At 53.3% G+C, this 20928-nt stretch overlaps 1 protein-coding gene across 7 annotated transcripts; it reads left to right on the forward strand.

Annotated features, from left to right (window-relative positions):
- The first annotated feature begins 1862 nt into the window (after positions 1 to 1862).
- Positions 1863 to 20010, forward strand: PTCH2 (patched 2). 7 transcript variants are annotated; one of them, XM_043461525.1, is made up of 22 exons: positions 1874 to 4734; positions 5143 to 5335; positions 11268 to 11457; positions 11566 to 11635; positions 11768 to 11859; positions 12594 to 12789; positions 13387 to 13508; positions 13661 to 13808; positions 13885 to 14016; positions 14097 to 14252; positions 14336 to 14428; positions 14695 to 14820; positions 14913 to 15031; positions 15129 to 15477; positions 15795 to 15882; positions 15976 to 16118; positions 16202 to 16382; positions 16510 to 16790; positions 16879 to 17016; positions 18532 to 18674; positions 18761 to 18860; positions 19232 to 20010. In XM_043461525.1, exons 1-22 carry the CDS (start codon positions 4663 to 4665, stop codon positions 19496 to 19498), a joined length of 3399 nt encoding a protein of 1132 aa, XP_043317460.1. In that variant the 5' UTR covers positions 1874 to 4662; the 3' UTR covers positions 19499 to 20010. The 7 variants fall into 7 exon arrangements, with proteins under 7 accessions (XP_043317464.1, XP_043317463.1, XP_043317460.1 ...); XM_043461523.1 differs by having other exon boundaries at positions 1875 to 4734; positions 11268 to 11436; positions 15570 to 15882; XM_043461522.1 differs by having other exon boundaries at positions 2731 to 4734; positions 15570 to 15882.
- Positions 20011 to 20928: the final 918 nt, after the last annotated feature.

Genomic DNA, 20928 nt, shown 5'->3' on the forward strand with positions numbered 1-20928 from the left:
AGCAGCCCCCAGCTTGGGACACTGCTGCTATTGTTTCCACCAACTCCAAAACTGGCTGGGTGCCCAAGATGCTTTGATTTCTCTTCTGTTCTTTCTGTCTGCCAGAAGGCAGGACAGTTTTTGTTTTCTTTTGGCAACATCTCCAGAGGTTTGAAATAGAATGAGCAACTGAATGTCCACTGGCCAGCTACCTCTTCATGGGATAGAAGCCAGAAGGCTAGGCAGGCAAAAGAATTGACAGGCTCTGCCCTGCCTCTCCGAGTGGTGCTACACAAGGGGAGTGAAGGAGAGGGGCAGGGAGCCTTTAATGACAAATCAAGGAAGTCTCTGAGGAGGTGTTGAGAAATGGGGTTCTGGGAGCTTGCCAGATCAGACACAATTTGATGGCTACCACTCCAAGAACCCCCACCCCCACCCGCGGTAACACCTCTCCCCTACTTGCTAGCAAGAGCTCCCTGAGCCTATAAAGGGACTGACTGCCAAGGCCAGAAGCTGAACTTCTTCCCAGTTCTTCACCACATTACTCTTGCTAGCCCACTCCCATCTGCATGGGAGAGTGTGGGGAAAACTCTCTTTAGCTGGACCCCCAAGAGTGATCTAGGGTCTGCATAGCCTAGTTTAGAAGCTGTTTCTGTTTCCAGAGAATTGCAATGAGTATACTTTTCTTTAAAATCCACAAGCATCCCTCCCCCTAAGGAAGTATTAATACATAAGCCAGGTTTTTGTATACTGCTTTCTAAATAGTTAAATGTGTCTGAGGAAAGGGGAGATGGGTGTGGGAAGGACCACCCAGACAGAAGGTCTAGAAAGCTCAGCTCTGATGGAGCTGACAGGGAGGGAAAGAGGCTAAGCAGGAGAACACATTCTACTAGAGGTCAGGATGCCCCGTCCTCAACCTGAGCCATCTGCCACCACCCGGAAGGCTTCCATCAGGGGCTTTTCTGCCATGGATAAACAGGGAAATTCTACTCTGATTGTTTGTTTTTTTGGCTGCACCGGGTCTTAGTTATGGCATATGGGATCTAGTTCCCCGACCAAGGATTGAACCCAGGCCCCCTGCACTGGGGACACAAAGTCTTAGCCACTGAACCACAGGAAAGTACCTCTACTTTGATTCTTAATCCTCTCTCCTTACCTCGCCATCGAGGTAAAAGGTCATTTTCTGATCTCTGGTTGCATCCTCTAGCACTAGAGACTTGGCAGGTCTTATTGGCATAAATCTGCCTAGAGGGAAGGGGCATACAGTACTAGACGTGGTCCCTAAACATAGTGGGTGGCAGTGGAGGGCTGCTCAGGTCTCTGCTTCTCTCCTCCACATCTCAGGGTTATTGACTTTGGCCCAGATAACAGAAGCCAGCCCAAAGCCAAAGCGTGGCAAGTGAATAGCTTAGGGAATGGCAGGGAAAGAAAGCCTGACCTAGTCCGCCCTCATGGATCCTGCCCTGAAGCCAGGCTGACCACTTTCCCCAACAGTATGACTGTGTGTGTTTCACCTCAGCTTTCCTGGCACTGCTCCTAGCCCACATATATTATCTCCTTTAAACTTTAGGGCAATGTCACACTATATAATCTGCCCAAGATCTCATAACCAGTAAATGAAAGATCCAGACCTTAAATCATGTCCTTTCCTTTTAGATTCTGTCACCCTCCCACTTTTCCCATCCAGTTCCTCTCTCTTCTGGAAATTTCCGAGTATTCTAGCTCATAGTGGTTTCCCCTGTGGTCTGTGTGCTCCCTCTTAGGCTATGAACTTTTAAAAAGCAGGTACCCTGGAGAAGGAAATGGCAACCCACTCCAGTATTCTTGCCTGGAAAAGTCCATGGACAGAGGAGTCTGGCGGGCTGCAGTCCATGGGGTTACATGACTGAGCGTGTGTGCACGAGGGTGGAGGGAGATGGGTTGGTAGCAATAAAGTGGTAGAACTAAAAAAAAATAAAATAAAAAGCAGGTACCCTACAACCTCAGAGCTTAGAAAAGGATGGATCCATAAGAGACCTTAAGGAATGTTTGTCCCATAAATCAGTAGTTAGATTTACTCCTTGGTGGTGATGAAGGATGGCTTTTCTCTTTTGTTTGTCTTTGGAGAATTTCTCTGGTTTGGGCCAAAGACACATACCCAGATCCAGTGGAAGTGACTGTGAACCAGGCTATTCCATAGTTGAAGCAAGCTGCTTATAGAGAGAAAAGAGGAGCTTCATCCCTCCCGGTCCCTGGGATCTGTGGCTTTAGATCACCAACCGGTTGAGCTCAGCTATACTTAGGAACTCACTTTGTTGGGGAGAAGAAAGGTCACTTTGGAGCTCAAAGCAGCCAGAGAACACCAGGCCCTGGTTGGAACTGTTGGAACTACAGACCAATTCCTCTACCCTGGTCTTTGGACCTTACAAAGCAGGAAATTTGCTCAGGAGGCAGGCCCTGCCATTAAAGCATCCATGGATGTGCTGTTAGCAGTGGTAGGCCTGGTGTGGAAACAGAGTCCCAAGGCCCAGATGACTATAAATCTATTTCTCCATGGACTTTATGTCTGCAAATCTAGCAAGAAGGAAGTCTTAAGAACTACTTACAGCAAATCCTCTCTGCTTCTAGTCCTGATGACACCTAGCCATACCCATCTTTTGCTGGAACTGCAAAAGCAATCTAAGGGCCCATACAACCTAGTTTAGAGGCTCTTTCTATTTCCAGAGAATTGCTGAGGGTATGCTTAAAAAAATGTTGATTTGGGGGGGGGGGTGCATTTTTTTTGACTGCACTGATATTTAGTTGCAGCATGTGAACTCTTAGTTGCAGTAAGTGGAATCTAGTTCCCTGACCAGGGATGGAACCTGGACCCCCTGCCTTGGGAGCACTGAGCCACTGGACCACCAGGGAAGTTCCCTAGGCTACACTTTCTTTATCTGTAACAGGACCCTCTTCTCTATGACAGGGAGGAACAAAGTGCTATGCTGGATGAACACCCACTAGGTGTTCACCCCCTCGGCCTAAAATTCCCCTTTCCCCAGAACTGAGGAGAGATCTCCAGGGAGATTATGTTAGTTGACACAAGTTTTCAAGAAGCAGTTTGGTAATATGTAGCAAGAGCCATAAAAATGTTCATACTTTTTGACCCAACACACTTCTGGGAATCTGTCCTAAGGACATTCTCCAGATGATTGATACAGAGACTATGCAGTAATATGAAATGTTTATGATGTAATCATAAACAAATCTGGAAGAATTGACCAAGATATCGGCCAGAGATAATAGTAGTTGTGTTACAGTAATGTGTTTATTGGAGATTCTTTCTTATCTTTCTCAAACTTTACATGCTGGTATATTGATTTTGCCCTCCTGTGCCATTCAGGGTTAATCAGTCAGGAACCTGCAGAAACAGCATGCTCAGAGGCCAGATAGTTGATGAAAGTTTAATAAAGGGACTATTTTCTGTTTCCAAGTCATTTCCAAGACTAGTTTCTGCAACTCTCAAATGATTCATTCAACAATTATTGAACACCTACTTATTATCTAGTGAGGCAGGCAGACTTTCAAGTACATAAATTGTATCAAATGCAATAATATATAAATTAAGTGTTATAAGGAGCACAAAGAAAGATGCAACTATCCGTTAGGAGGGTGGTGTGAATCAAGAAAGGCTGCAAAGGGACATGGTTAACTCATCTCAGTTTCAGGGGGTTTTGTTTTGGTTTGGGGAGGTTGGCCACACCACTCGGGCCTGTTCCCCGACTAGGGACTGAACCCCCTTACTTTGGCAGTGAAAGCGCAAAGGCCTAATCACCTGACTGCCACAGAGTTCCCTCAAGTTCAGTTTTGAAGATGGTCTGCCAAAACAAAAGGGCCCCAACATGTACAAAGGCAGAAATACATGGCTTAACATGGTGGGTGTAGGAATTTCCGTGTAACTCTGCAGGGCTGGAAGGAACATGGGGTATGAAGGAACTATGGGAGAGAAGATTTTAGATTCTGCAGAGCGCTGTACTCCACGTGGGCTTTGTGTTTTGGAGCTATAATCAGATTTGCATTTTAGAGAGATGACTATGGCCTCAGTGGAGAGAAGGAACTGAATGGGGAGAGAATGCACGCAGAGAACTGTAGAAAGAAGTCTTTGGGTCTTGGTTGGGTCGACACCTCTTAGCACTGAACTCTCCTGACTTACATTTGGCCAACACCTCGCCTCTCCAGGATCTCCCTCCCTCCCTCCCTCCTCCTCCCCGAGGGCCCGGCGGACGCCCGGGCGGGGAAGCGAGGCGGAGGGTGGCCCTGCCTGGGTGGTCTCCCGCCCCGCCCCCCCGCGGCGCTGTTGCCTAGCAGCAGATCCGGCCGCTAGGCTCCGGGTAATTTGCGGGAGACTCAGCCAATGGGAGGGCGTAGCCCCAGCCCGCTCCCTTTTTCTGGGACTGCAGACGCCTCCTCGGCACTGCGGTCGCCAAATCCAACCGCGCCGGTCCAGTTCCTGCACGCGGGACCCACTCCGGCTCCGGCTCTGCTCCCCGAGCCTCACTGCCCCACTCCTCACGCTCGCGGACATCACTGCACACCCTTATCCGCGTCTTAGCGGCCCCGCTGAATTCCGACGCGTAACTCAGCGGTACACCGGGCCAGGCCAGTCTATGAGGGCTCCCAGATAACGCAGGTTGGGGGCGCCCATGCCCCCCCATACCCGCCAGCATGGCTCGGCCGCCACCTCTCGGGGAGCTGCCCCCGGGCTACACACCCCCAGCTCGACCTGCAACACCCCAGGTGAGTGGAGGGGAAGGCGGAAGAAGGAACCGGGTCTGCAAAATGTAATGTCTCTAAACCCTGGGAAAACTCTGTGTGTGTGTCCTCAGCATCTGCCTGGTGAGAGAGAGGGTGTCTATGTCGACCTCTGTCCACCTGAGAACCCGTGTGTGTGTGTGTGTGTGTGTGTGTGTGTGTATCCTATCTCAGAAAATGAATCTGTGCCTTCTTCAAGTGTGTATTGGGTGGGAGGCAGGGAATGGAGTTAAATTTTTTCCAAGTTTGGGCCCGTGTCTGTGTAGGTCCTCCCTGTCTTGCATCCAGAAACCAAGAAGCTAGAGCTTGGCATAGGGTGGTATAAGGAGAAAAGGGAGAGGTTTCATGGGTGGTTGCAGTAATGCCTGGCTGACCCTTCTCTTTCTATCCCAGATCCTAGCTGGGAGCCTGAAGGCTCCGCTCTGGCTCCGTGCTTACTTCCAGGGCCTGCTCTTCTCTTTGGGCTGCGGGATCCAGAGACACTGTGGCAAAGTGCTCTTCCTGGGACTGTTGGCCTTTGGGGCCCTAGCACTGGGTCTCCGTGTGGCCATCATTGAGACAGACCTAGAACAGCTCTGGGTGGAAGGTGAGTTGTGGGCACTGGCTGTAGTTGCTTGGATATAGTAAGCCCAAGACAGGAATAGGGTGAGAAGCTGGCTATTGAGTTCTAGTGGGCTTTGCTCTGGGTGGAGGGGGCACCTGCCTGCCAGAGCCTGGGCACCTGGGAGCACTGCTCCTCCCTCACGTATAAACGGACATCTGCAGATGGTGGAGCCTGGTGAACAGGCATATGGAGCCTGTGAGTGTATGTGTGTTTATTTAGCATTTACTGGCAATCTTTTATATGTATTTGACTGTACTGCAGTGTTTGTAAGGCAACTAAAACAAGACCCATCTTTCAGTAGCAAGGAAAGTAAAATACATGCTGTGATGTAATATACAATATAATACAAAGCAGAAAAAAATTGTGTCATATAAGAGAAGGCAGGGAGAGATCACATCTGAGTAGGAGAAATAGAAGTGTTAGAACTAGAAGGCTGGGGGAACTGATAAATCATCTGGCAGGCCTCCAGGGAGAGGTCCCATACATCGAGGCCCCCTGCAAGTGTTTAGTGGAAAAGTGTCACAGAATCTGCACTTTGAGGCAACAGCAGAGTCAAATGGAACCAGATCTTTACTTCCTAAGGGAAGCATTAGATTAAAATGATTTATTATTAATGGTTTTGACATAACTCCCCTTTCCTGGGGCCTGGTATGACAACCCTTTAACAGAGTCAAACTCCTCTCTGTTCTTTCCTGGGAAGTTTGCATTTGTGGGCTCCCCCAGATCTCCCCCAGCCATGGCCCACACCCAAAGGCAGGGCCAGGTTAGACTCTCACACCCCTAAGTTATTTTAAATGCTGGCACGCCTGAGGATCCAGAGCAGATGTTTCTTGGAGCCTGCCTGCCTGTTAGGATCCCACACCTCATCCTACCCTACCCCCCACCCTCTGCAGACTCTCACATATATACACACTCCAGGCCAGCCCTGGGGTCCAGAGCAGATGTTTCTCTGTGCCTGCCTGCCTGCCTGCCCGCCCGTAGCCCCAGGACAAACATGTGCATACACGAACAGACACTTACCCCCACCCACACCATTGCTGCCTGGGTGGTCCCAAATGACTCTTGGATTTCCTGCCACAATAGAGGCTGTCTCCCACCCTTCTTCCTTCTCCATTCCCCAGATCTTCCCAGTCTAAACACTGCTTGAACCTCCATGTTTCCTCATCCTCTCTCCTGCATTCCAGCACAGGCCAGGCTTGATCTCACTGGAGTTTTGGTGTTCTTAGTGGGAGGGTCATATAAGAGGACAGGAATCAATTCCTAGGTCTTTTTCCTTTGTTTTGGAACATCACTCTGCTCTCTATTGGGGCTGGAGGTGAGTTGAAAGCAGTGATCCTGACCTGAACTTTTCTCTGAGGCTTCTTCCAGCAATACCCTCGGCAATGAGGACTGATGGGTATTCTCCATTCCTTTCCTGTTTTGCTAATACGGAGAGCAAAGAGAGAAGCATGGCATTAGCTCTGAGAGTTCTGGACTCACCAGCTTTGCCATGGTGAGATTTGGAATGTGACTTCTCCTTCCTGGTCAGTGTTAAAGGTGAAGGACTCAGAGATAAATTCTCTAAAATAAAAATCCCAGGAAATTGCCTGGTGGTCCAGTGGTTAGGACTCTGTGCTTTCACTGCCGAGGGCCCTGTTCAGTCCTTGGTCAGGGAACTAAGATCTTGCAAACCAGGTGGTGTAGCCAAAAAAATAGTAACAAGAAAGAAAGCAAAGAAAAATCACAATGTAGAGTCCAACTAGTACTTTCAGGAACAGTGATAGAAATGGTTTGAAATTGGAGCTGTCCCTGAAGATAAGGAACATACAGCCCTTCTGTCTAGAAGGCAGGTGACAGCCAGGTATCAATTGGTGGAACCACTATTCACTCAGATTCCCAAGGCTGAAACCTTGAGAGCCAGTCTCAGTTCTTCTTGCTCAGTTAATTGGTTACTAAACAATTAAAATTCTTCCTTCTCAGCCTCTCTCATGAGGGATCCCTTCTTTCCACCCTTGTGGCAGTTGCTCTAGCTAAGACCTGGCAGTACACCCCTTACTGTATCATTTAGAATGCGTTTAGCCATATTAAAGAGAGAGAAAGGGAAAGGGAGAAAGGAAGAGGATTGATTTATTACTTCCCTCCTCCCCCGCCAACAAGAAGTCTAGCAGTACAGAGTAGAGAAGTTCCACAATAGATAACTCAGCAACCTAAGGACATCAGCAAAAGGTTTTTCTATCTTTCTCCTCTGCCTTCTTCTGTATGTTGGGCTTTTGCCCTCAGGTTTATCACGCTTTCTCCCAAGGTGGCTGCTGCCGCTGCCATGGTAGAAAAGGGAAGTCATGCCTGTCTTGCACACCTTTTTTGAAAGTGAGGAAAATTTTACTACCCACCCCTTCCCACCACCCACCCCCACGGACTTCCCATTTGGTTATTTTGGCAAGAACTGTGTAGCATCCTATGTCTAAATCCTTCACTTGGCAAAGACAGTGGAATTATAAATGACTTCTTAGACTCATCAAATTTCAGCTTCTAAGGCTGGGGAGGGGCCCAGCTGCCCTGAATCACTAGGCCTTTCTGAGGATGGCCCAGGAAATCTAGGTCTGTTAAGGGGCTGCCCTTTCCCCTCACCTTTAAATCTGCCTCCACACCGCCCTCCTGTGGTGCATCTAAATCTGACCAAGTCAGTCAGTCTCTTACTGCTTCCCTTAGTGCTTAGAGCTTAGTGCTAGACCCCTTATAGAATCTGCCCGAAATGCCGGAAACCTGGATTCAGTCCCTGGGTCAGAAAGATCCCCTCGAGGAGAGAATGGCAACCTACTCCAATATCTTGCCTGGAGAATCCCATGGACAAAGTAGTCTAGTGGGCTACAGTTCATGGGGTCACAAAGAGTCAGACACAGCTGAAGCGGCTTAGCGCCCACATGCACACAGAGCCCTTCCACCACTCTTCTGGCTTCCGGGTAGTCTCTAGAATCAAGTTCAAGCTCCCCAGCACACTCTAGGTTGCTTCCCCAGCTTTGTCTCTCCAGCACTCTTAGCAGCCCAGCAGTGCTGAGCCCCTGACAGTTACCTGCACACACTTGGTCCAGAACCCCTTTCCCTGGCTTCTTACCCTGGCCAACTCCTGTTCATTATTCACAACTCAGCTCCGGAATATTTAAGGTGATGAAAAAGCCAGGTCATCTCAACTTCTCTGCTCAAAACCTCCCATGGCTCCCATTTCATACAGAGACAGCCTCAGTCCCTACAAAAGCTTACAGGTCCTTACATGTGAAATTTCTAGACCAAAGATTGTGAACGTTTCTGTGGGTCCTAAAATATATTGCAATATCATGTGTGCTCAGTCATATCCGACTCTTTGTGACCCCTGTGGACTGCAGCATCTCCTGAAGTTCCTTCACTATTTCCTGAAGTTTGCTCAACTAATATCCACTGAGTCAGTGATGCTATCTCAAGACGGTTGAAAGACGGTAAGTTGCATTCATTGGATTACCTATAAAGTGGACTCTAAGCATGCTCTAACCAGTTATATTATCCCTTTTGTAAAGTTTTTAACAGATGTGATGATTTTGAGTCTCCTTCCCCTGTTCTGCCTACTTTCTCCCCACTTACTTACAGTCTCATGTTTTCTTTAGTTCTTTCTCATGTTTCTGTCATATCATTTCTCTCATGGCAACTATTGAATGATAATTCCATATCTGTAGCTCTTGGGTACTGGACAACTTCCTAAGTACTTCGCTCATATTGATTCTGTGTATTTATTTATTTTTGGCTGCGCTCTGTCTTTGTCGCTGCACACAGGCTTTCTGTAGTTGCGGAGAGCAAGGGCTACTCTCTAGTTTCGGTCTGCAGGCTTCTCATTGCGGCGGCTTCTCGTGTGCAGAGCATGGGCTCTAGGGTGTGGGCTCAGTAGTTGTGACACAAGGGCTTAGTCGCTCCGAGGCATGTGGAATTTTCCCTGACCAGGGATCAAACCAATGTGCTCTGGCAGGCAGATTCTTAACCACCGGACCACCAGGGAAATCCCATCACTTTGGTTCTCAAGCCACCAAGGTGGGCATTGTCCCCATTTCTCAGATGAGGAAATTGCAGGTCAGAGAGACTAAATAGTTTACCCCAAGCATCAGAGCCAAGACCCAAAGCCAGGTCTGTTTGGAAGCCTTTGTGCTCCCCCAGACACCTGCTGTCTCTTCTGGCCTGCACAGTACACCCCGTTCATCTGTCCTCATAACGCACCATCACTGTCAGCCAAAACATAACTTTCTCTTCCTCATTTTCTCTGAGGACTCCTTATTCTCTTTGATGCTGTATTTTATTATTTCTAACATTTATTTATTTATTTGGCTGTGTCGGGTCTTAGTTGCAGGACTCAGAATCTTCATTGCAGTATATAGGATCTTCCATTGTGGCGAGTGGGCTTGCTTAGTTGCCCCAAGGCATGTGGGGTTTTATTAATTCCCCGATCAGGGACTGGAGTCATGCCCCTTGCATGGGAAGGTAGATTCTTAACCACTGGACCACCAGGGAAGTCCTTTGATACTGTTTTAAATTGTGCCTGTCCCTTTCTCTTGCTTTCTCATTAGCTCTGGGTTGCTTCTTTCTTCCATACCTCGGTCCCCTCAGCAAATTCCCTTATTGTGGGGAGCTTATCTCTGCCCTCTGCTCCTGTCCCTCCTTGTGGCAGCTCTGGCCTAAGCCTGGTGAAATAAACACTGAGGTACAGGGCTGCAGAAGCAGGGACTCAGGAAAGGAAGAAAAGAAATATGTGGAATTGACAGCAGAGAAGGCGGGATGGCTGTGTGAGACTGCTCATTGCGGGGGGTGGGGGGGTCAGGAATGTGACTGGGAGTGGGGATGAGCATAGGGGTGAATCTGTGATGAGCGTGACCAGGAGTTTGGGGCTCTCATGAGTGAGGGGATTATGTGGGTTTGAAAGAGATGGAGGGGTATGATGATCCCAAGTAGGACTGGAGTCTTGGAGAAGCAGTCCAGTGGGCCCAGGAAGAGGCCCCAGATTGGGAAAAGCAGGACTGGGCCTAAGACCAGGCCACGTCCACAAAGCCTCCGGGGTGGTTTGGCCTTAGCCCTTGTCTCCCCCAAACCATAGTCAGGTCATAGCATCCCTCAAACCTCCCTGCCTCCCCAGGCCTCTGGTACAGAGCTGGCCTCCGCAGCCAGGGTAATGCAGAACTTGATCAAGAAGATGAAGGCAGGCCTGGTGCTGGAATTCATAAATGTCTGGACTGAGAAACTGGTGAACAGGATCTTCTTCTGCCAGCCCACTTTGATGTCACCTCTGCCAGGGTCCATGAGCTATTTCCTGAGAGGAGGCAGTATGCTGACAGCATCACACTGAAAGGCCGTTTGATCCTCCCCCTCACTTGTGCCACTACAGAGTCATTATTGCCAGACATTTACCCAGCCACCCACCCTCTTTACAGAGCAGTTTGCAGAAAGGTGTATGAATATAAACCACTGTCTGGGACAACCTGAGCTAGGAACCAGCCCCAGCACTAGACCTGTTCCTTTAGGACACCCTCCAACAGCAGCCTCCCTGTCAGCCCCTTTGTCCCTCGTTGTCCTCCCTGCCAGAACAGAGAGACTGAGTGAGGGGCTCCCTTATCAGGACACCCCCAAACCCTACCCTGGCCCCGCTCCTGTTGATTGCTCATTTTTAAGTTACTTGCTGCAAACACAGCCAGCCGGGTTCATGCTGAAACCTTAGGTCTCACAAGAGTTCCAAAGAGCCACACAGCTGGACCTCTCCACTCCAGATTCTGAAACAAGAGCCAGGAGCCTGGGGCCTCAGCATGGCCATCAAGGAGAAGTTTTTCCCACTTGTCCTGGGAGGCCTCTGGGGTTGGGGTCCCACACTCCCTGGAGCTTGGATCCACCGAGGCTCTTGCCCCCCAGCTTTCTCTCTCTGTTCTGGCAGCAGGCAGCCGGGTGAGCCAGGAACTGGAATACACCAAGGAGAAGCTGGGGGAGGAGGCTGCGTATACCTCCCAGATGTTGATACAGACCCCGCGCCAGGAGGGAGAGAACATCCTCACGCCCGAGGCACTCGACCTCCACCTCCAGGCAGCCCTCACCGCCAGTAAAGTGCAAGTATCACTCTATGGAAAGTGAGTCTGGCTGAGCCCCCGAGCAGCTTGGGAGCGAGAGGTGCCATAGCAGGGCTGGAGCCGGAGTTGCCCTCTTCTACTGACGTCCCATGCCCCTGGCTATTGCAGGTCCTGGGATCTGAACAAAATCTGCTACAAGTCAGGAGTTCCCCTAATTGAAAATGGAATGATTGAGCGGGTGAGTCTCTTGCACTGTCCTCTGAGACAGGGTAGAGGTGGAGCCTTCTCTGCAGCCGGGGAGGTGGGGAAGGGGGAGCGTAGGGGCATCTCGGGGACAGGACTGATGTTTGGCCTGGGATGTCCCTGGCAGATGATTGAGAAGCTGTTTCCATGCGTGATCCTCACCCCCCTCGACTGCTTCTGGGAGGGAGCCAAACTCCAAGGGGGCTCTGCCTACTTGCCGTGAGTGCCGCTGCTGCCGCTCCGGGGCCCTGCTTCATCCCCTGCCAGGACTTCCCCAGCAGAAAGGAGGGACGGTGAGCAAAAGCTCACCAGGGCCTGATTACCACCAGGCCAGGGTCAGGGCACAGGCAGCCTCAGGGCTCTCTCCTCATCCCCCTTCTCCTCACCTCTGAAGGAAAGGCAGACCTGTGTTGTTTAGATAAAACATGAAGATCTGTAAGATCTGAACAAAGGAGAAAAAAGATCCCCAGGAGAATGGATACATGTATATGTATGGCTGAGTCCCTTTGCTGTCCGCCTGAAACTATCACAACATTGTTATTGGCTGTATCCCAATATAAAATCAAAAGTTGTTTTTCTTTCTTTTTTTTTAAAGAAAAGATCCCCAGAAAGAGACTTTGCCAGGGAGAGTTAGCTAGGTGTCAACTCAGCTGCTGCCCAGGCCATAAAGAAAACCTGTTACAGGCAGGCGCCTGTATGGTTATGTATGAGAGCCAAGGGTAGACGGTTTGGGAAGGAATGAAATGGGGCTTTTGTGAGTCTCTTCCTTGTGTTAAGTACCGTCTGTCTTGAGTTCCGTCTCAGCTCCTATATCCATTCAGAGTTCACTGCGGCAACCTGCTGGACTGAGCCTGCACGTGGAGTGGGGTGGACTACCCCGTGGGCCCCATGGCAGTAGCCTGGAGGATGGGCATTGATCCCTGATCCTCACCAACCACAAACTATCCCTGCAGGGGCCGCCCTGACATCCAGTGGACCAACCTGGACCCAGAGCAGCTGCTGGAGGAGCTGGGCCCCTTTGCCTCCCTTGAGGGCTTCCGGGAGCTGCTAGACAAGGCACAGGTGGGCCAGGCCTACGTGGGGCGGCCCTGTCTGCACCCTGACGACCTCCACTGCCCATCGAGTGCCCCTAACCATCACAGCAGGCAGGTGGGTTCCAGCCAGGTCTGCAGGGGAGAGGTCATTTCCTTCCCTTTCCCCTCCTGTTCCCCTGTTCCTGGAGAGAGCAGACTGCTCTATGCTCTGCCCCCTACTTCCTGGACACTGTTACCCTGTCCACACAGCACTCGACACCTGGAGTTTTCCATTCCCATTCAGCTCTCCTAAGGACTCCTCAAATAGCATATGAATCCCTTTGGCTTTTTCTAAGCCCAGAAAGGCTGGACTTCATCAAAACACACATGTACAGAGAGACCAGACAAATTAGATAAGCATGGGTGTCATACCTGGTTTCCTGAGTGTCTGTGTGGCCCTGTGAATGTGGACCTTTTCCCAAAACCACCAAAGTTCAGCCAGCTCCTCCCCGCAGCCTGTTTCTAGGCCTCTGCTCCCTCTTGTGGTCTCCTCCCTGCCAGCCTGTAGCTGTTCGCTTACAGAGCAGGCAAGAGGCCCAGCACAACAGTATCTACACCCCAGGCCCACGGAACTCTGTGGCAAGCATGGTTCCTGGAGGTGCCCGCCCAGAGACACCTAGTTACCCACAAGTAGTAGGGCCTGGAGTAACGAGCTTCTCTCCACCCCCTCCAGGCTCCCGACGTGGCTCAGGAGTTGAGTGGGGGCTGCCACGGCTTCTCCCACAAGTTCATGCACTGGCAGGAGGAGCTGCTGTTGGGAGGCATGGCCAGAGACCCCCAAGGACAGCTGCTGAGGTAGGACCATCCCCCCAGGAGTTGCCAAGGGGATGCCCCAGGCATGGGGAGCCACACCCTGATGCCAGGCAGCTCTGGCAAATGCCCCTTGCACATGCCCTCCTAGTCGTTCAGACCAGCCCTGACTCCTGCTTCTCCTACACCACCGCCAGGGCAGAGGCCCTGCAGAGCACCTTCCTGCTGATGAGCCCCCGCCAGCTCTACGAACACTTCCGGGGTGACTACCAGACCCACGACATTGGCTGGAGTGAGGAGCAGGCGGGCACGGTCCTGCAGGCCTGGCAGCGGCGGTTTGTGCAGGTCAGCGTGGAGCTGGCGGGCATAGTGCCCAAGGCCACTGCCTCCTCCTGCGCCTCACACCACCCTGTCTCTCCAGCTGGCCCAGGAGTCCCTGCCTGAGAACGCATCCCAGCAGATCCATGCGTTCTCCTCCACCACCCTGGATGACATCCTGCACGCCTTCTCTGAAGTCAGCGCCGCCCGCGTGGTGGGGGGCTATCTGCTCATGGTGGGTCCTCTTGGCACCTTGCCCCGCACCACCAGCCCCACGTGGGAGCCCCCATCCCAGACTGCCCTCTCTCCCCACAGCTAGCCTATGCCTGCGTGACAATGCTGCGGTGGGACTGTGCCCAGTCCCAGGGTGCAGTGGGCCTCGCTGGGGTGCTGCTGGTGGCCCTGGCGGTGGCCTCGGGCCTGGGGCTGTGTGCCCTCTTGGGCATCGCCTTCAACGCTGCCACCACCCAGGTAGGCCAGGTCTGCGGGCAGACTTGGGGCCCACAGCCCGGGCTGCTCAGATCCTCCAACTGCCTGCCCCCACGCCCCTCCAGGTGCTGCCTTTCTTGGCGCTGGGCATCGGCGTGGACGACATATTCCTGCTGGCACACGCCTTCACAGAGGCTCCATCTGGCACCCCTCTCCAGGTGAGGCGTCGTCCTCCTGCCTGGGTTCATCCCAGGCCATGCTGCTGAGGGTCCCAGAGCCGCTTGGTTTGAGTGACTTTGGGCTGGTAATAAGCCTCTCTGTGCCTCGCTTCCTCATCTGTAAACAGGGGTAATCATAGTGTTTGTGTGGTAAAGGGTGTGGTGAGGATCGGTAATTCGAGTGCTTAGAACAGGGCAATAAACGTTAGCTGCTGTGTGGCTCCTGTCCCTCCCCTGCCGTCCTTCACTCGGCCTTGTCCTGGCAGGAGCGCACAGGGGAGTGTCTGCAGCGCACGGGCACCAGCGTCACACTCACGTCCATCAACAACATGGTTGCCTTCTTCATGGCCGCCCTGGTTCCCATCCCTGCACTGCGGGCCTTCTCCTTGCAGGTGAGGCCTCACCCATGGGGCCCGGGCTTGGCGTGGGCATGGAGCCCAGCGGGCTTCATCCAGGTTTTGTGCCCCTCCTGCCCACCCCGCAGGCAGCCATAGTGGTGGGCTGCAACTTCGCAGCCGTGATGCTTGTCTTCCCCGCGGTCCTCAGCCTGGACCTGCACCGGCGCCACTGCCAGCGCCTGGATGTGCTCTGCTGCTTCTCTAGGTACCCCTGTCCCACCGGGCCGTCCCTCCTGAGCCCCATCCTGTCCTGTCCCCTTGGCACCATTTCCAGACCCTCAACCCCTCTCTGCCTCTTCCAGCCCCTGCTCTGCTCGGGTGATTCAGATTCTGCCCCAGGAGCTGGGGAACGGGACGGTACCAGTGGGCATTGCCCACCTGACTGCCACGGTTCAAGCCTTTGCCCACTGTGAAGCCAGCAGCCAACATGTGGTCACCATCTTGCCTCCCCAAGCCCACCTGGTGCCACCACCTTCTGACGCTTTGGGCTCTGAGCTCTTCAGCCCAGGAGGGTCCACACGGGACCTTCTAGGACAGGAGGAGGGGACAGGGCAGAAGGCAGCCTGCAAGTCCCTGCCCTGTGCCCGCTGGAATCTTGCCCATTTTGCCCGCTCTCAGTTTGCACCCTTGTTGCTCCAGTCCCACACCAAGGTAAGCCTCCAGGCCCGGGCAGGTCAAGGTGGGACGTGGCACAGACTTCTTAGATGTCTCTGGGCCTCCAGCTTAGTCGCCTCTTCCCACAGGCTGTAGTACTGGTACTTTTTGGGGCTCTCCTGGGCCTGAGCCTCTATGGAGCGACCTTGGTGCAGGACGGTCTGGCCCTGACTGATGTGGTGCCACGTGGCACCAAGGAGCATGCCTTCCTGAGCGCCCAGCTCAGGTACTTCTCTCTGTACGAGGTGGCTCTGGTGACAAAGGGTGGCTTTGACTACGCCCACTCCCAACGCGCCCTCTTTGATCTGCACCAGCGCTTCAGTTCCCTCAAGGCCGTGCTGCCCCCACCGGCCACCCAGGCACCCCGCACCTGGCTCCACTACTATCGCAACTGGCTACAGGGTAAGAGGCGAGGAGACGGGCCGGGAGGACTGCGGCTGGCAGGAGCCCCCAGAGCCCACAGGACAACTGGACTCCTACCCCGTCCTCTCCCAGGAATCCAGGCTGCGTTTGACCAGGACTGGGCTTCTGGGCGCATCACCCGCCACTCATACCGCAATGGCTCTGAGGATGGGGCTCTGGCATACAAGCTGCTCGTCCAGACCGGGGATGCCCAGGAGCCTCTGGATTTCAGCCAGGTTGGAAGAGGACCGGAGGGCTGGGGAGCACAGAGGGGCTCCAGGCCCCATGGGCCCAGCCTTAACCCCCTCTGCCTCTGCAGCTGACCACCAGGAAGCTGGTGGACAAGGAAGGGCTGATCCCACCCGAGCTCTTCTACATGGGGCTGACCGTGTGGGTGAGCAGTGACCCCCTGGGTCTGGCAGCCTCGCAGGCCAACTTCTATCCCCCACCCCCTGAGTGGCTGCATGACAAGTACGACACCACGGGGGAGAACCTTCGCAGTGAGTCCCGGGGGAGCCCGAACTGCCTGGACCTGGGCCCACACAGGCCCTCCCCTGAAGCCCTGCCCACGGCTGCCCGGTGCTCACCGGCTGCCCCTCCCTCTCCCTCCGCCCCCTCCCTCAACAGTCCCGGCGGCCCAGCCCTTGGAGTTTGCCCAGTTCCCCTTCCTCTTGCACGGCCTCCAGAAGACTGCAGACTTCGTGGAGGCCATCGAGGGGGCCCGGGCAGCGTGTGCCGAGGCCGGCCGGGCCGGGGTGCGTGCCTACCCCAGCGGCTCCCCCTTCCTCTTCTGGGAGCAGTACCTGGGCCTGCGGCGCTGCTTCCTGCTGGCAGTCTGCATCCTGCTGCTGTGTACTTTCCTCGTCTGTGCGCTGCTGCTGCTCAACCCCTGGACGGCTGCGCTCATAGTGAGTCTTGCAGGAGTGGGGCTGGAGGGACCCATAGCTCCCCCACCTGCCCTGGCCAGGAGCCCTGTGTGAGCCCTGCCCTCCCCAGGTACTGGTCCTGGCGATGATGACTGTGGAGCTCTTTGGCATCATGGGTTTCCTGGGCATCAAGCTGAGTGCCATCCCGGTGGTGATTCTTGTGGCCTCCGTAGGCATTGGTGTCGAGTTCACCGTCCACGTGGCTCTGGTGAGCACAGGCACTAGGAGAGGGGTGGGCCAGCTGATTCAGTTTTCAACAAATACTGTGTGCTCAGGACTGGGGAGATGAGAGCAATACAGACACACTATCTTCAAGAATGTTGAGATAAACAAGTAAGTAAACAAATAAGCATCCATTTCAGTAGAGAGGAGAGACAAAGGCCTAACCAGAATGGGATGAGGACAGAATGGAAGGTGAGAAAATGGGAAATGACGGTTGTTTTGGATGGATTTACTATGGATCAGAGCGATGGGGTGGTAGCTCGATGACAGCGTAAAGGCGAGATCCTTCCAGGACAGAGATGCAGGACAGAGGTGGGCTGGCCTCTCCCACAGCTTCATGTTGTCTGGCAGAGGCGGGGTGGGGGTGGGGTGGGGGCAGTGGACCGGTTGGGAGCTCCAACACAAACCTGGCCAGACCCCACAAACAGCTTCTTTCTTTCTTCCCCCATAAAATCCTTATTTTTCTGATTATAAGAACAATATAGACTCCTTGGGGGACAAAAAAGTCAGCATGCAGAAACATACCAAGAAGGAATCAGAAAGCCTCTGAAATGCTACCCTGAGAAGTATCCATCCTTCTAGACCAGGCATTAGCAAAGTTTTTCTGAAAAGAATCAGATAGTAATATTTTAGGCTTGTCAGGCAATATGGTCTTTCTACCAGTGTAGCACAAAAGCAGCCATAGATGCTATGTGCATGAACGGGTGTGGCCGTGTTTCAACAAAACTTTATTAACAAAACCACGGGACAGGCTATAGATGGCCAACCTAGTCTGAAAGAAAGTGAAAGTCAGTCCTCAGTCGTGTCCAACTCTGCCACCCCATGGACTATGCAGTCCATAGCATTCTCCAGGCCAGAATACTAGAGTGGGTAACCTTACCCTTCTCTAGGGGATCTTCCCAACCCAGGGATCGAACCCAGGTCTCCCACATTGCAGGTGAATTCTTTACCAGCTGAGCCACCAGGGAAGTCCAACCTATTCTAGACATCTCTGTCTCATTCATCTAGCTCAGTTGGTAAAGAATCCTCCTGCAATGCAGGAGACCCAGTTCGATTCCTGGGTTGGAAAGTTCCCCTGGAGAAGGGATAGGCTACCCACTCCAGTATTAATGGGCTTCCCTTGCTCAGCTGGTAAAGAATTCACCTGCAATGTGGGAGGCCTGGGTTTGATCCCTGGGTTGGGAAGATCCCCTGGAGGAGGGCATGGCAACCCACTCCAATATTCTTGCCTGGAGAATCCCCATGTACAGAGGAGCCTGGCAGACTACAGTCCATGGGGTCCCGAAGAGTCGGACACAACTGAGTGGCTAAGCACACACAGCACATGTCTCACTCATCTATACAGGGTTACCCACATGGACTTGTGCTTGGGTCCTGCCCAGTTCCCAGGAACTCGGTTCACCTGGCCTTCTATGGGCCAGGCATAGGTGAGCCTTGGGGACATAGATGAGCTGGCCGTGGTTGGTCGAGGAGCAGCTCCAGGACCACTTTGTTCCCCCAGGGCTTCCTGACCGCTCAGGGTAGCCGGAACCTGCGTGCTGCCCGGGCCCTGGAGCGCACATTTGCCCCAGTGACTGATGGGGCCATCTCCACGTTGCTAGGACTGCTCATGCTTGCTGGCTCCAACTTTGACTTCATTGTAAGGTAGGGGAAGGCTCAGGGCAAGGAGGCAGGGCTGGCCTGCACTGGATACAGGACCTGACCGGGCTGACCCCTCTTAACACCCCCAGGTACTTTTTCGTGGTGCTGACAATACTTACACTCCTGGGCCTCCTCCACGGGCTCGTGCTGCTGCCGGTACTGCTGTCCATCCTGGGCCCCCCACCAGAGGTGACCACACCGTCCTGCTCCCAGCCCAGGGGGCGGGGTGGGACAGAACCAAGACAAAACACCCTCAGTGGCCAACAGACAGGGCTCAACTCACAAGGCCCCCTCCCCATGAAGTACCACCAGCTGAAGTTAGCAGCCTCCCCTTTTGCCCAGACATCATGTCCCTGCCCTTCAGCCCTCCTGACTTCTTCCTGGGACCCACCTTAGCCTTTAGGTGCAGGATTGGCCCCTGGTCTCAAATCCTGTCCCTTGTTAGCGCTTGTCGCCTGCTGGAAGCCACCAAAGACCTCAGCTTCCCAACCAGCAAGTCGCTGAAGGGCGCTGAGTCCCTAGTAGCCCCCAGGCTCACTGAGGCTGCTGTTTCCCCCCAGGTGGTACAGATGTACAAGGAGAGCACAGAGGTCCTGAGCCCCCCAGCTCCACAGGGAGGAGGGCTCAGGTGGGGGATATCCTCCACCCTGCCCCAGAGCTTTGCCAGAGTGACTACCTCCATGACTGTGGCCCTCCACCCGCCCCCACTGCCTGGTGCCTACATCCACCCAGCCTCTGAGGAGCCTGCTTGGTCGCCTGCTGCCACACCAGCTGCCAATGGCCCCAGCAACCTCGGCTCTAGGGGACTGTGTCCAGCCACCGGGTGAAGAGCAGCCGAAGCATGGAGACCCCATTCAGGCCACACGAAGTCACTGGGAAGCAGTGGGGGCATTGCTGAAGACAGGGCGCACTCCTGGGGAGCCCTGCTGCTGCCACCTCATCCCCTCCCCTGACTGGGCCATCGGAGACCTCCCCGAAATCCACACAAAGCCACCGCTGTCTAGGCTGTGAGCAGCCTTGCATGCCCGGCTCCTCTGGGCCTGGGCCTGTGTCTGGGTGGGGTAAAAGCCAGCACTTCAGGCTGCAGTGCAGCCCAGACCCCCCTCCCACCCCACACTGCTGTCCCCAGCAGACCAAGCCTGAGGGATCCTGTTAGCACCCTTTGCTGGGCCTGGTCCCCACTGCTTGGTGACTCCTGAGGAGGCACTCTGTATCCCTGCCCATCTCTCACCACATAAATTATTTATATGGAGATGTTTATTTTTGTAGTTTGGATGTTAGCTATGCTGAAAGTTTTATTTTTAAAAGAGTGAAATATATTCTATGTGAACTCATCTCAGTTGACGTTGGTGCTTTGTGTTTGGATAGTTGTGAGTTTGCACATAGACGTGTCAGGGCCTGAGGTCCTAGCCCTCTAGTCCTCCATGTGTTTATTCACCTGGCAAGTGAAGACGATGTGCAGCAAATGTGTTGGTCACATACTTGGTAACGGTCTGGCTGAAGTGCTAAGTACACAAAATGATACAAATGTTTTTGGTGTCAAAACCCCACTGTGTGGCTTTCAGAGCCATCATAATCCAGCCTTGCGTTCCTCTCCAGATTCACTGGCCACATCCTGTTTCAGCAGCCTGCGGGGACGGGCAGAGGGACACAGTCATCGAGAAAGTGGCCAAGGGAATTCCCTGGTGGTCCTGTGGTTAAGACTCGGTGCTCTCATTGCCAGGGGCCCGGGTTTGATCCCTGGTTGGGGAATTAAGATCCCACAAGCCTCTTGACATGACCAAAAGAAAAAAAAAATGGCCAAGTGAAACAGAGATGGGGAGGTGTTTTAGGAGTTTTGTGCCCAGACCAACCTCCAAGGCAGAGGCCTCTGCAAGTCAGTAGTTGGCGTGGGGCCCCAGAGGCATCTGTGCAGGCAGCAGAGGATCAGCAGGGCCACTGTAGAAACCGAGGTTGCGCTGGCAACCAGTGTTGCTGTTCAGTTGCTCAGTCATGTCTGACTCTGCGACCCCCTGAACTGCAGCACGTCAGACTTCCCTCTGGCCACTGTCTCCCTGAGTTTGCTCAAACTCATGTCCATTGAGTTGGTGATACATCCAACCATCTCATTCTGGGTCACCCACTTCTCCTCCTGCCCTCAATCTTTCCCAGCATCAGTGTCTTTTCCAATGAGTCGGCTATTCACATCAGATGGCCAAGAGTATTGGAACTTCAGCTTCAACATCAGTCCTTCCAATGAGTATTCAGGATTGATTTC

This window comes from Cervus canadensis, chromosome 2 (genome assembly GCF_019320065.1).
Source record: "Cervus canadensis isolate Bull #8, Minnesota chromosome 2, ASM1932006v1, whole genome shotgun sequence".
Lineage (NCBI taxonomy): Eukaryota > Metazoa > Chordata > Mammalia > Artiodactyla > Cervidae > Cervus > Cervus canadensis.

What these genes read in the sequence shown, in the direction of transcription:
- PTCH2 (XM_043461522.1), top strand. Translation starts at nt 4,663, where the DNA reads ATGGCTCGGCCGCCACCTCTCGGGGAGCTGCCCCCGGGCTACACACCC. An exon ending in GGGGGCTCTGCCTACTTGCC is followed by an intron (nt 11,860 to 12,593) that starts GTGAGTGCCGCT and finishes CTATCCCTGCAG; the next exon opens with GGGCCGCCCTGACATCCAGT. An exon ending in GGCAGCGGCGGTTTGTGCAG is followed by an intron (nt 13,809 to 13,884) that starts GTCAGCGTGGAG and finishes CTGTCTCTCCAG; the next exon opens with CTGGCCCAGGAGTCCCTGCC.